The 14,387-nt window shown below is 43.7% G+C and overlaps 1 protein-coding gene across 5 annotated transcripts in view; it reads left to right on the forward strand.

The window, feature by feature from the left end:
• Positions 1–13,200, forward strand: part of LOC147460653 (uncharacterized) — a 32,937-nt gene extending 19,737 nt beyond the window's left edge. Inside the window, exons 2-9 of one of the 5 annotated variants that reach the window (XM_086508382.1) lie at positions 1,199–1,240; positions 1,324–2,563; positions 2,679–2,811; positions 2,980–3,050; positions 12,094–12,159; positions 12,257–12,346; positions 12,423–12,599; positions 12,846–13,200. In XM_086508382.1, coding sequence (XP_086364508.1) covers positions 1,199–1,240; positions 1,324–2,563; positions 2,679–2,811; positions 2,980–3,050; positions 12,094–12,159; positions 12,257–12,346; positions 12,423–12,599; positions 12,846–12,869 — 1,843 coding nt within the window. In that variant the 3' untranslated portion in view covers positions 12,870–13,200. Of the gene's footprint in view, positions 1–1,198; positions 1,241–1,323; positions 2,564–2,678; positions 2,812–2,949; positions 3,051–12,093; positions 12,160–12,256; positions 12,347–12,422; positions 12,600–12,845 lie in introns of those variants that run through there. The other 4 variants (XM_086508381.1, XR_015187517.1, XR_015187519.1 and 1 more) reach the window with 4 other exon arrangements.
• The last annotated feature ends 1,187 nt before the right edge of the window (positions 13,201–14,387 follow it).

The raw sequence follows: 14,387 nt of genomic DNA on the forward strand, positions 1-14,387 counted from the left end.
ATAGGGCTTTGTCCTGAGGATGGAAGCTGAGGCTTCCGGGAACCATCAAGTCTTATTCTAGAACAAAAGTGGTAATACGTTCGGTTCAAGTGCTTGTATAGGCTTCTCCTCAGTAATAAAGATACTATTACGGGGGGGGACCAACCCATCTTCTGGTCCCGAGTACTGTGTCCATCTTCTCACTCTCTTAACTCTCGCTCTATCAATCTCTCTATATGCTCTGGCTTCAATATTAAGTGATAAATTCTATTTATCCGAGTATATTTTATATTGTTATGCGCTCCGGTTTGTGACACCTAGGACCTTCCCCTAGTGCCTCATTCTAGGGAAATTGACGAGAGCATGTGTTGGGCCGCCTGAAACAGGTACTCTTCACACATCGCATGACATAAAGTATCAAGAATGGGTAACCGACCATCCGGAATGGACATTTCTTATGCATCAAGGAATGCGTGACTTAGAGCACTGCTAAGGATTTACTCTGTTACAGGCTTGGACACTTAGTCGAGATATCAATAGCAACACACGAACATAAACTGCGAAATCACTGAACTTCAATAGAGAGAGGAGAGTCGACACAGCACGGTGGAGTTCCGAGCCAAGACGCACTGGCCCCAAAGCCTGGCATCCCTTTCAGTATTTCTTTATTATTATTTTGCCGAGGTACAACTCCCGAGGGTCCAACTCTCTCCGAGACTCTGTATCCACATCCTCTTCAAAAGAGTGGCCCTTAGGTACTTACAAATGTACAAGATTCCAAAAGCACTTGATTCCAAAAGCATCTGCACCCAAAAGCTTGCACCAAAAACTGCCCAAAACTGCCAACGCAAATTGTGAAAATCCGTACAGCCTGCCACGTCAGCATATCAGCGTACGGACGCCCGGAAAAAAGTTCACGGTCTTCAATTCAGTTGAGCGTTTGAAGTTTATTGTCGCCCATTTTTGTGCGGCTGGCCCAAACATGCATGGAAGCAAAACGTTTCGAAATTGGAAATGGCAACCTGTGTGTGCATGTTGCTTGATTTGTCTGTCTTGTGCACATAATTAGCTCTATTCATAGTTTGTGACTTCGTAGCTTCTTGATCTCCTGAAGGGATTCCTGTTTTGACTTAATTCACTGTGGGTGTGGCTAAGTTTTGGAGTGGCTTGCATTGGTCTTGGATTAAATTTAATAGGCACGTGTCTATGTCTTAACCAGGGCAATTACAGAAGCAGATTTCTCTTCACGCATTTGTCATAGGTGAGAACAATTCAGACTTTTTCTTTGTTTCCAGCTTCATGCTGTCTGCTAGTGGCTTCACAATCATTCTTTGATTTGGACAGCGATAGTGACAGCAAATGTTGTATTCAGCACAAGGGTGATATGTGTAATAGTGGAAAGCAGTTTTCTTCAACAGTACCATCAGGGGCTTCTTCACGTGTGAGGACTGCAAGCACATATGTGAGGCGAAAAGAATCTTTCAAATCTGATTTGGAAGGGGACACAAAAAGTTCCAGCTTATCACAATCATCTAGAAACGATTTAGCTGGTATGAAGGAGAATATTGAAGAGTTTATTAAGGTTCCTGGGAGTGAACAGGAGGGCAACCTTGCCAACGTTCATGAGAAAATGGCACATGTCTTAAAAGGTTCCCAGGACAGAAAACAAAAGCTGGGTCGCAATGGTCAACATGCTAAATTACGGAGGCAAAACCATCATTTAAAAATGAAAAAGAACAGTCCTGAAGAGCATTGGGTGACAATTAAGGATGTTCAGTGTGCAACAGAACCGTCTAGGTTCCCTCCACCTTCAAGGCCCCCTCCAGAACTTAAATCTGATGCTGCATGCATGTCCAAAAATACAGACAAAGCTGCAAGTAGCATAGATGATCGGCAGAAAGGTTCTGGCCTGGCCTTACCAAAACAATCAACGTTTGAATCTGGTTCATTGAGCTCATCTTCCACACAAGAGCTGAACACAAGAGCTACCTATGATTCAAGAGTTGTCGAAGATGCTGTTGAAATAGCTGAAGCAAAGATTAAAATGGTACTCGAGGCTAGAGAAAAGGCGAAGTTGATGGTTGAGAATAAACTTAAAGAAAAGCGAAGGGCTCATCAGCTAAAGGAAAGAAGTGCAAGAGAGAGTAAGCCAGGAGCAGAAATTGAGCTCAAAGGACCCATGGAGGGCTTGAAAGGTGGAAAAGGAAAATCAAGACTTCGATGCACTAAACATGATGTGAATAAACTGGACTCACATCAACTGGAATCAGAGCAGACTAGGCAAAGGGACATAGCCAGGAGATGTATCGAAAAAGCGACCCAAGAGTCGCAAAATCAATCTGTTTCAAGTGTTCAGGAAAGGGTGGCTGAGTTAAGATTCTCACACAATTTTGAAGAACTAAGAGAAGAATGCCATGATGCTAAAGCTGATCTGAACCGATCACCAGCTCACTCTGAACCTACTTCACAGTCAGGGTGTTTTTGGTTGGAGACAAGTGGAGTGTACCAAAAGCAATCTTCTTGTGAAGATAGAAGCGAGAAAGTTGTTGAAGAGGCCATAAAAGCGCCACGTAAGCAACAGCAGGCAGGTATTTGCTTGCCCTGATAAAGTGAGGCAGTCAAAGTAGAGCACATTTTTGAGATGCCCAAACAATATGCATTGTTGTTTCTTAGTACTGAAGCATTCTTATTGCTAGCAGGATCCTCTTTCTAGCTCATGGTGTTCTATGGAACAGAACAAATTTGACCAGTTTTCCAGTTTGAATGAATTGGACTCATGCACACATACTACTTTGGATTCACTTCATAGCAAGGGTGCAGTTTTGCTTCATGGTAAGAGCGCTTTAGTCTGTGCTTTGTCTCTGTGCTCACAGTTTTAGAGCAGTGAAAATAGGTTTCTTTTTAAACAGGTTTCTGTTGTGCATGCATAAAGTAGTGTAGCTCAGTGTGAGCAGTGTATGTTGGGTTCAGGCAATGATATATTCTCAACTGGTTTTCAAGAAATCATGGGAGAAACTCTAGAAAGACGAATGGCAAGGTGGGATCGTCACTGCCGTACTGCTGCTCGTATGGTATGTGACATGTTTCCTGAGCTTAAGCTATGGAGTCAGTGCAATGTGACTGATTGTAACGTTTGGCACATTTAGTGATGCAGTCCTGTGTCGTTTTGAGTTGCTCCTTTTGTTCTTCTTATGTAATTATTAATTGGATTTTCCCCATATAACCTTAGCGTTTGAAGTGGAGTGTGAGGGTTTTCTTTCTATTTGAGTATCTTCTACTATTTTATCTTGATCACACCCTCCTTTAGGTCATTTCTCCAAGATCCATGTTGCATTGTTTCTTTCAGTTTCATGTCTCTACATTAACTTTGTGCTGCTTTATTATCAGGAATTCATTGGGGAGTGTGCTTTTGATGAATGTTTATATGCATCTCCCCCCCCCCCCCCCCTCCCCTCCTCTCTCTCTCTCTCTCTCTCTCTCTCTCTCTCTCTCTCTCGGACGGAAGGAGTAGCTGTATACCATGTACAAAGAGACCTCTGGGGATGCTCAACAGCCTATCTCGAGAGGAAGTACTCAACGGAGAGTACAATATGAGTGCTATCTATTCATCAGCAGAATGAACCACTGAGGAGACCCTGATCCAAACCGAAAAGAACTGAAGACCTCGCCTGTATCTGAAGGAAAGAGTATCTATGCCGCTTTGCTGCCCTGGAGGAGCCTGCTGAAGTATCCCATTGGCTGCAAAGAGTATGCAGCACTCAATTCAGATAGCTGTCAAGGTGGTAGATGTCGGTGAAGGCTGTTATCCTAGAATGTGAGCAACACGAGCCTTCCACATAGTCTATAGTGTGATGCTACAAATCGATGTAAAGATTGCATCTTGCGGATGGAGATCAAACTGATGTGCAGTGGGTGGAAGCATCTGAAGAGAGCCTTGTTTGTATCCCAAGGATGTGAGCAAGAAAATCGGATCTGTAGTAGAGCCCTCAATAAGAACGTGTGACCTCAAAAATCACAAAAACCATGCAACTGCACCCATGTCACAAACCCATCATGTATGTCCACTCTAATACGTAATTAACATACCGCCCTCCAAACCGGATGTACATAAGGGCAAACCCAGAAACAATCGGATGTGTTGGAGAGCCCTCAATAAGAGTGTGTGACCCCAAAATCACAAAAGCCATGCAAGTGCACCCATGTCACAAAGCCATCATGTATGTCCACTCTAATAAGTATTCAACATACTGCCCTCCAAACCGGATGTACATAAGGGCAAACCCAAAAACAATTGCATAAGTACTCGTGCTATAAGGTAAATCGCTTTTTACAGTACATCGCTGGCTTGTTCGTGGCCAGTCCATCGAGCCCAATTGCCTTCAGGTAGTCCTGCATGTGCAATCATCCACGTGAAATAGCATTCAATGGCTGACTTTGAGGCTCCAAATGCATGACCAAAACTGTAGCTGAAAAGCACGAGAAATGCTCATGTTAGACATGAGCTTTGATTGACAGGGACAGTGAGGAGGGTGCTACGCTCTCAACAAGATCCGCTCCTAATGGAAACAGTGTACTCAAAGGAAGTCTCAAGTGCAGCGGATGACAAGATCTAGACTTTACACTTCCACAAATCTTTACCTCTTTCCTTGCTTCAATGTGTGCTACTTAGCACGAATTGTCACAAACTGGTGACGTGGCAATAGGTCCCCGGACAACCACAATGCTGACGTGGCAGCAAGCTCCATAAAATGCCTCGACAGGCTGACTTGGTAGAATGTACGGACCCCCAAAAATTGCGCCGCAAATTGCCCTGCTGACGTGGCAGTTCGTACGGAAATCGGAAAATTGCGCTGGCTGATTTATGGCAGCTTTTGGGATTGGATGCTTTAATTTTTGAAAGCTTTTGAGGATCGGTTGCTTTTGGAACTTTTTGCGTTTGAGTTTGACTGATTTTGGGGCTCTGCTTTTGGCATCCCTTGTAAGAATAAAAGAACCCTAAGGGCCTCACTCTTGAGGGCATCTAGACACAGAGCCTGAGATCGGAGGACCTTGCGGGGGTTCTACTTTGCTCAAAGATTAATATAAAAAGAAATATCGAAAGGGGCGCCAGTCTTTGGGGCCAATACCTCTTGGCACGGAACTACGCCGGGCCGTGTCGACTCTCTTTTGAACTGTGATTTGAAGTGGCGAAGTATTTTTGAAGTGAATCGCTACTATGTCGCGGTAGAATCTAGACTTGGGGTGTCCAAGTTTGTTACAGTGGTATCAGAGCACATAAAGATTCTTCTTCTACGAAGGATCCGATCCTTTTTGCAGCGCACACAGCTTTTGGGAAAGAATCTTTGTGTCCCGACCCCGGACTTATTAGCCACTCTCACCCTTCATACATCGCGCATCGGGCGCGCTCCTGTCTTCATCGCTCTGTCTTACAGGGCATAAAGCCATAAAGAATCCTAGATTACACAAGGGTTCTCGTGAAGAATCTGACAGAGATGACACCTCAGTGGGAAGGCAAAGAGAAGTTGAAAATCAGGCGCGGGAACTGAAGAAAAGAATGAAGATTTGGGCAAATTTTTTTCGGACAAGTTTGCCAGAATGGAGTACAAATGTCAACTACAGATTGACATATGAGTGAATAGATTGATTAAGTACTCCAGGGACATGAGATTGGCGAGACACCTGAAGAATTACCCGATTGATAAGATTTACTCAAGATGGCATGTAGCCATTGCTCCTCAAGTTAGGAGGAAAGCCGAAAGGACAGACGAGTGCGGAAGAAAAGAAGCAGGCGAGTGCGGAAGAAAAGAACGGATAAAAGTAGAACTCCTACCACTTTGCGTGGGGCCCGAACCGAATGAGATGAACAAAAAGTAAAACTTTGCCATTTTTGGGGCGAAGTGAAAGATCAGGAAGCCCTTATTTTTCTTTGATGGAGGAGCCAAGGCCAACTTCTTGAATTGGCGGCTCGATTTGGAATTATGCCCGACAGATTGAGGCCACAGGCGGAGGCGGTTCTAGTGGCACCGGGACAGGATGTTGCCATTACACCGATCATTGGCAAACTTCGTTTGCAATGTCAGGGGTGTTTAGTGTACGAGGACTTCCACGTAATGCCCTTGGGAGGTTGTGAAGTCCTCCTAAGAATCCCTTGGCACCACAATTGACTATTGGGGTATGAAAGCGACTTTGGACAAATGCGAGGCAAGAGAGATTGTACTTGATGAAATTCAGTTTCTTTACTCGATTTTTCTTGAGAGAATTGAATGATGATTGAAGATCGAATATGTTTGATCTCGAAAAGAAACAAGGTTCACAAGATTCTTTTTTCTGCAATAGAGGCTAATTGTTTCTCGGAAGGCGTACAAAACGAGTTACCTCCTTTACGTCGTGAAGATTTCATGATTGATTCGTGGTAGTACACCACCGAACCGGCCTCCTTACAACGTTAGCCAAGGCCAAGATAAAGAAACAATGAACCAGAAGAGATTTCCACATTACGAGGATCAATGATATACTCGACAGGCTTCAGAATTCTACTTGCCGAATTGATATGAAGAAGTGATTATCATCAGATGTGTATTGTTCCTGGAGGCTTCTACGAGACAGCTTTCAGGACGACTTTTTGGATTTTCAGAGACACATTTTCTCGCAACAGGAGTATAGATGGACCCGGCCAAGATTGAAACTATACGTGATTAATGTTCATGAAGTGAGAAGCTTCTTGGACTTAGTGCGGCTCATTAGAAAATTTGCAAAGGTTGCTTACCCTTTGCACATTCTAACACAGATATGAGTTCCTTCCTCGTGGGGACCCACAGAGGTAACTGCCTTTCAGACACTGAAATAGAAAGTGACTACTAGACCAGTGTTGGCTTTGCCGAACTTGCAAAAGCCATTCAAAGTATATTGTGATGCTTGTGGTCGTAGTCTGGGAACGGTCTTAATGCAAGGCGGCCATGTCATTGCCTATGAGAGCCGATTGTTTTCAAGGCCGGAATTGACAACATAGATTTATGAGAAAGAGCTTTTGGCGGTTATCCATGCTCTTACTTAGTGGCGACATTACCTACTCGGAGCCGATTTTACGGTCTTCACTGATAACCAGAGTTTACGCTACTTCTTGTCACAGAAGCAGCTTTTGGAAAAGTAGATGCGGTGGGCTAACATCTTGTCACAGTTTCACTTCCAGATTGTCCATGTGCAGGGACATAAGAACTTGGTGGCAGATGCTTTGTCTTGGAAGCCGTTAGTCTTGGCTATTTCCGTGATTCATCGTAGAAGTTTCGAGGACATGGTTGATCAGTATGCCACAGATCCAGATTTTTCATATGTATTCAGTCGAATATAGAATGGGGAGGTAGTAGCAGGATATTCCATTCGGGACGGCTACTTGATGAAGAAAACGATGTTGTGCGTTACACAGCGGTTGAGGGAAAAGATTCTAACCGAATGCCACTATCCACCATTTACGGGTCACTGCGGTATTGATACCACCTTGAAAGGTGTGGAGCGATACTTCTTTTGGCCGAGACTCGAGAAGGATATGGACGATTTTGTACGCAGTTGCTTGGTATGCCAGAAGGTCAAGTTTGACAGACACAACCACAATGCTGACGTGGCAGCAAGCTCCGTAAAACGCACTGATAGGCTGACATGGCAGAATGTACGGACCCCCAAAAATTGCGCCGCAAATCGCGCTGCTAACGCAGCAGTCTGTACGGAAATCCGGAAATTGCGCTGGCTGATTTACAACAGCTTTTGAGATTGGATGCTTAAATTTTTGAAAGCTTTTGAGGATCAGTTGCTTTTGGAACTTTTGCTTTTGAGTTTGACTGATTTTGGGGCTTTGCTTTTGGCATCCCTTGTAAGAATAAAAGAGCCCTAAGGGCCTCACTCTTGAGGGCATCTGGACGCAGAGCTTCAGAGCAGAATTAGGATTAGGGCAGAATTAGGATTTCAGATTTTAGGGTTAGGGTTAGGGCAGAATTAGGATTTCAGATTTTAGGGTTAGGGTTTCAGCAGAATTAAGGTCTTTGATTTTAGGGGTAGGGCTTAAGCAAAATTAGGGTTTTTGATTTTAGGGTTAGGGTTTCAGCAAAATTAGGGTTTTTGGTTTTAGGGTTAGTGTTTCAGTAGAATTAGGGTTGGCAGCCACGTCATCACTTTGTGAGAGTGAACCAAATTGCAAACCAGATGGATGCACGTAGAGCGAATTGATGATATGCAAACGTCGATGCCCGCGAAGGTTACCGGCTAGCCTATGTTGACCCTACACGAGATGATTGGCAAGAGCAATACCGAATGGGTGAAGGTGGATATGTCCTTTGGAATGCCCACGAACCATGGCAAGTGCTCTGTATGATGTCTCATGAAACTGCCAAACAACTCCTCAAAGATAGAGACACCTCTTGGGGCTTCGCCTAGATTGCCGTATGATGGAAGCCCTAGATGAATCCTCGTCTCTGCAATGGATGTGATTGCGAACGTAGGCTCACGATGCTTGCTAACTCTCATGGTGGACCGTGGTTGCCTCGGATTGGAAGCCTTTGGCTTTGGATTGATGGCCACCAAGATTTGCCACCCTTTGTGGAGACATACTCAGTATTGTCACATGGAATGGGGGCTGAAGCAAGATGGAAGGTGGTAATAAATGGTGAAAGTAATATGCACCATATGCGGAAAAGGGAAAATAGCATGTGGGCTACAATGAGTAGCATGTGTGCATAGAATAAGAAGCATGTGCTAGGGAACTCTTATGTAGGAGGTTGCATGTATGCACATAGGGGTGCATGCTAGTATGCTTGGCTTTAGAGATTGGTCACACATAAGAGTGTAAGCTAAAGGCTTACCCCAACATGCATCTGGTGGTTCTGAATCCTGATGGCAGCATCTTGGAGCTTATCATGATGGGCTTGTTTGCTCCTTCTTTCGGATGGTTGCTTTTAGAGTCCCTTCTTGCTTGTGCACCAATCCTCTCGTGCTCTTGTCTCTTGGTCTATGAGAGGTGGGTGCCAGACTTCTCCATGGAGGAATTGGGATTGTAAGCAAAGTTCCCCACTTCCCACTCACACCCTCCTTTCCTCATCTCCGATTACCCTGCACACAAACAAAATAAGTTGCAAACCAAAGAACAGGCAGGCGTGTAACACAGACAGAAAAAGACAAGGAACTTGTGGGTGGAGAAACAAACAAAGAAAACATCCAATAAAACACTGTAGGGGTGAACCCGCCATGATGACGAAGGGAGGGGGGGGAAGGACGCCATCTGGTGCAGACAAGAAGGCAGAACATTAGGTGGGCAGATTCGCATGATGCATCATGGGGGGCTGGCGATGGAGGCACTTGTTGGTAGTGGCGTCTATCCTACACAAATCTGCCAAAAGCTCAGTCTGCCTTGGGTGATGTGGCGAAACCACAATGTGCAGTGATAGATTTTTAAGTGATATAAAGTATCTGCTGTAAAAAGCATCCTATAGCAGCTCACAAAAGCCAAGGGACTGTGAAACCCCTGGGCTGTGGCTGCAAAATCATCCGCATCCACTCTTAATGTGTCTTGATGTTGTACCCCAAAAAAGGACGCAGATACAGTTGAACCATACTCTAAGAGAGGCAGAAGGGACCGAATCGTTGTCCACCACAAAGGCCAAGGGAAGGTACCAAGATGCACATCTTTCTGATCAAACCAACCTTCCCAAGACCTCACTAAACTACGACAGCAGATTTTAGAGTCTACCCATACCAAAGGTACATTGATTGACCGAGCCCTTCAGCTCGGGAGATCCAGCGCCCACGACTACGAGGAGCATTACGACATCGACGGAGACTACAGTGGAAGATCAGGACTACTCTACTATAGCGAAGGAGACGGCTGGTCAGAGTACTTTCCATGGAGGACATTGGAGATCCTGGGACACCAACGACGATGATGATGTTTTATACCCTCATGCGATTGTATCTTTGTTTTTTGCTAGAGAGCTCCTAGTCACCCCCCTCAACAATTTTACTTCAGTTGTTTTAGTTTTGTTTTTCCAAACACTTAATCAGATTCTCCAGAGATGTAACTTTTTGGTCTCATATGTCATTTTGGCCTTTTGAAGAAGTTTTATATAACATTTCATTTCATCTCTCTCTCTCTCTCTCTCTCTCTCTCTCTCTCTCTCATACATAACAAGTCTTGAGTTCAACTCCTTGTCGCTAGATCTTTAAGGTCTCTTGGGATCGTTTCCTACGACGCTAAAACTCTCTTCCTCTTCTTCTTCTTCTTCTTCTTCTCTCTCTCTCTCTCTCTCTCTCTCTCTCTCTCTCTCTCTCAACATGGATAGACTGCCTCCATTCGAGTACTCCTTGGATGCACCCTCCCTATCTCTCACACGGATAGAGATTACTAGACTCGTACTTCAGGATTTGATTCAGCGTGATACCACGAGCACATGGATATATCCGACGGAGGAGTTGGGTACGAAGATGGCTTTCTATAGAGAGCATCTTCTCCAACTAACAGAGGATGGATATGTGATTAGACTGGCATACATGGACACTCATTTATCCTATGGGATACATTGTGCGTTACATCAATGTAGTATAGAGCCAGAGACAAGATATACATCACATTTAGAGTACATAGAGTTGTGTCATATGGAGCCAGAGACAAGAGTTACATCACATTTGTCATTGTCCGATATACTATGAGATACGAGGCCGCTTTCATTGTCTATTGAGAGAGGGTTTGGACCGTTGGCGAGAGTCATGAGATATCAAGATCAGAGATGGCTCGGGTTGATTTTGCTAGAGCTGCGTAGACAGAGGGAGAGTCTCTTGAGGAGATCAGGCAGTGGGAGACATTCACAGAGAGAGATCACTAACTTCTTTAGAGCGAGACTCGGCAGCCCAGACGAGCATTCACAACAGACTTCAGAGCCCACCAGTTGAGAGAGCCATTGAGCTCGGGCGAGCCAGATGCCCACGTCTACGACGACGACCTTGACATTGACGGAGGCTCCATTAGAGGATGAGGACTATTCTAGCACGACATGGGAGACGCCCAATATGACTATTTACAGAGGCGGACATTGTCGAAGCTCTTCAACGACCGATGCAATACTTTCTCGGACAACGCCCGATGCCGGGCATCCTCGGGCATTGATGATGATGATTTAAGTCTTTCACTTTACTTCATTCTTATTTTTATTTTTGTACCCAGACATTGGATTAGATCCATGAAGATTGTATCAATTTGGTCTCATAGGTCATTTTAGCCTTTTGAAGACGTTTTATAGAACATTCCATTTCATTTCATTCTCTCTCTCTCTCTCTCTCTCTCTCTCTCTCTCTCTCTCTCTCTCTCTCTGGTTGTTTTTGCTAGAGCTGCGTAGATACATGGAAAGTCTTGAGGAGATCAGGTAGTGAGAGACATTCATAGAGGGAGATCACTGAATTCTTTAGAACAGGGACTCAGCAGCTGGATGAGCATGCTTCGCAGCAGACTCCGGAGCTCACTTCTACGAGAGATATATTAGTGGACAAAGCCACTGAGCTCGGGAGAGCTAGACGCCCATGCCTACGGGGTGGACCACGACATCGACGGAGGCTCCACTAGAGAATCAGGACTATTCTAGCACGACATGGAAGACGCCCAGTGTGATTAATTTCAAAAGCGGACATTGATGAAGCTCGTCAGCGATGGATGCAATACTTTCACGGACAACACCCGATGCTGGGCATCCTCGGGCATGGATGATGATGATGATGATTTTTAGGCTGACGATTTGAGTCTTTTAGTTTTAGTCTTTCACTTCACTTCGTTTTATTTTTGTACCCAGACTTTGGATTAGATCCACAAGGATTGTATCAGTTTGGTCTCATAGGTCATTTTGGCCTTTTGAAGATGTTAAATATAACATTTCATTTCATCTCTCTCTCTCTTTCTCTCTCTCTCTCTCTCTCTCTCTCTCTCTCTCTCTCTCTCTCTCAGATTGTATCAGTCTGGTCTAATAGGTGATTTTGGCCTTTTCAAGATGTTTAATATAACATTTCATTTCATTTCAAATTTTTTTCTCTCTCGTACGCGCACGCATGGGTGTGGTGAAGTTTTTTACGTGATTGGATCTCCCATAGGCCAAAGCTTTGGAAGAGAAAAAGCAACGTGATTTGGAATGTCAAAAGGAGCAGGCAGAAAGACATGTAAGAATTGTTGTAATGTCTGTTGAGCTCTTAGCTTTTCAATTATGGAGTTCTGATCTCGATCCTAACGATTATTGCGATGATACTTTTCTGTTAGGAAGCGGCAGAGATGCTAGATGAGGAGATAAAGATTTGGGCTGCTGGAAAGGAGGGAAATCTTGAAGCATTGCTATGCAGTCTGCATCTTGTAGGTGCTTTAGCAGGGTTCTTGCATTTGAACTATTCATGTCATAATTCTCGTTCTCGCTTGGTGTTTTGTCTAGGTTTTGTGGCCGGAATGTGGGTGGAAGGTGACCTCACCTGCTGAATTTTCAACTACAGTTGCGGTGAAGAAAGCTTATAGACGAGCCACATTGTGTGTGCATCCGGATAAGGTGCAGCAGAGAGGTGCAACCGTAGCTCAAAAATACGTCGCGGAAAAAGTGTTTGATCTCTTGAGGGTGAGTCATTAGACATGGCATCCTTCCATTTTGCAGCATGTTGGGCAATGGTTATTAGGAAATTGATTCTTTTTGTACTAATCAAATTTTCTAGATATTAGAGACCTTATTGGCTGCTTTTTAGTTCGTGGAGTCATGTGTCTGTATATATGTTGTTACATCTTTTTCCACAGCCTCGCTGCCTGTTTGAGCTCGTAAGTAATTTCTGACTTCAACGGGGGTTTTTAAATCAATCCTTTGATGCAGGAAGCTTCGGCAATTTATAAGTGAGCAGATTTGAAATAGACGAGTCGTCATTAAAGTGATTCGAGCCGCTCTGAACTCTCAGGCTGGAGGTGACAAGAGCATGTTTTACACATTTGGGTCCTGATTCTCCATTTGGGACGTCTCAGGGTCGCTTGTTTGCTTCACCCTAATGAATTTATTGGCTATGAAAGCCTTTGGTTGGCATGCTATTTTGAACGACCATGTTTGCCAAACATGCATGACCAGTGTAATATGTACATATAACAGTTTCCTCATGTTAGGAGCCCGATTTTTATCTTATTGGAATTCTATCATTGAATATAAAGAATATCAGGTTTACCTTGTTTTTGCAAAACCCATTTTTGTCAAAGCGCGTCAAAGTTTGGGCGTGAATTTGTAAGAGCTCCAAAATCAAAGGTGGCTTAAATGAAGTGTTATTTTTGTTGGGAATGGGCTTTAGCTTATGACCTTCCTCTATCAGCAGATGATTATCCCATGTGATGATGTGTGTGAACCTTCTCTAGCCTAGAGAGCATGATGGTAGCTTGGAAAGTGTGCAAAGAATAGGTGAGAACCATGTGTCTATACCTACAAAAGGTTTTGTAATCTTATGCTTAATCATGAGTTCACCCCACACACACACACACACACACAACACACACACACGATTGCCACACATTTATCCACCTAACCCTGAAAAGTTTGTTTGATATGCAGGTTGGTGAGAAACAATATAGGTGGGTTTTTCTCTAGTGTTTAGACGGAATTTATTTTCCTCGCGTCTGAGCAAACCTTTCTGAGTAGTATGAACTTGAGCTTGCTCTTTTATTTCCATAGAGAAGAAAGTGCAAGAGCAAGAAAACTATGAAGAAAGCATGCAAGCTTGCACTTGAAGTTTATCTCACTGCTTCTGGACATGAGGTTGAAGACAAGCTTTTGTCTCTCCCAACGAGGGTTTGGCCCTTGTAAAATTATTTCAACTTTTTAAATAAGTATGCACTGAAGAATATGAGGCTTGGGTGTAAGTGCACTCTAATATTCACAAACTTGAACATTTGAAAATATGTCGAAGTTCTCTCCTAACTTCATGATAGTGTTATACTTTACATTACAACTAATAGGGCTGTTTTAATGCCTTGGGACAGGTTTTTAGCGATAGATTACTCTCGAGCATTTGGTCAAAATTAGATGTGGTGATGATCAAGGAAAGAGAATTCAAAAGTTTATGAATTGTGAACTTTTTCCCATCACAACACTTTCAAAGTGTATTTTCTGTATATTGTTTTACATAGTTTTTGCTATGTCGGGAACTCCGTTGATATGCATTTGAAAGCTACATAGGGTTAAGGGGCCAATAAGTGGATAGTTACCGAAGGTTGGATGGAGCCATCCCCAAAGAGAGAAAAATAGGGGAATATGCTTGGATTCTTGCTTAGGGGATCTCATGTGATTAGTTCAAAAGTGTATTGTTATTGGGGCTTGAGTGTCTCTAAAAAGCTCTCAAACTTTTTCAAATAGAGCGTTGAGGAAAAACAAAAATAA

This window comes from Adiantum capillus-veneris, chromosome 3 (assembly GCF_014529385.1).
Source record: "Adiantum capillus-veneris isolate H3 chromosome 3, ASM1452938v2, whole genome shotgun sequence".
Classification (NCBI taxonomy): Eukaryota; Viridiplantae; Streptophyta; class Polypodiopsida; order Polypodiales; family Pteridaceae; genus Adiantum; species Adiantum capillus-veneris.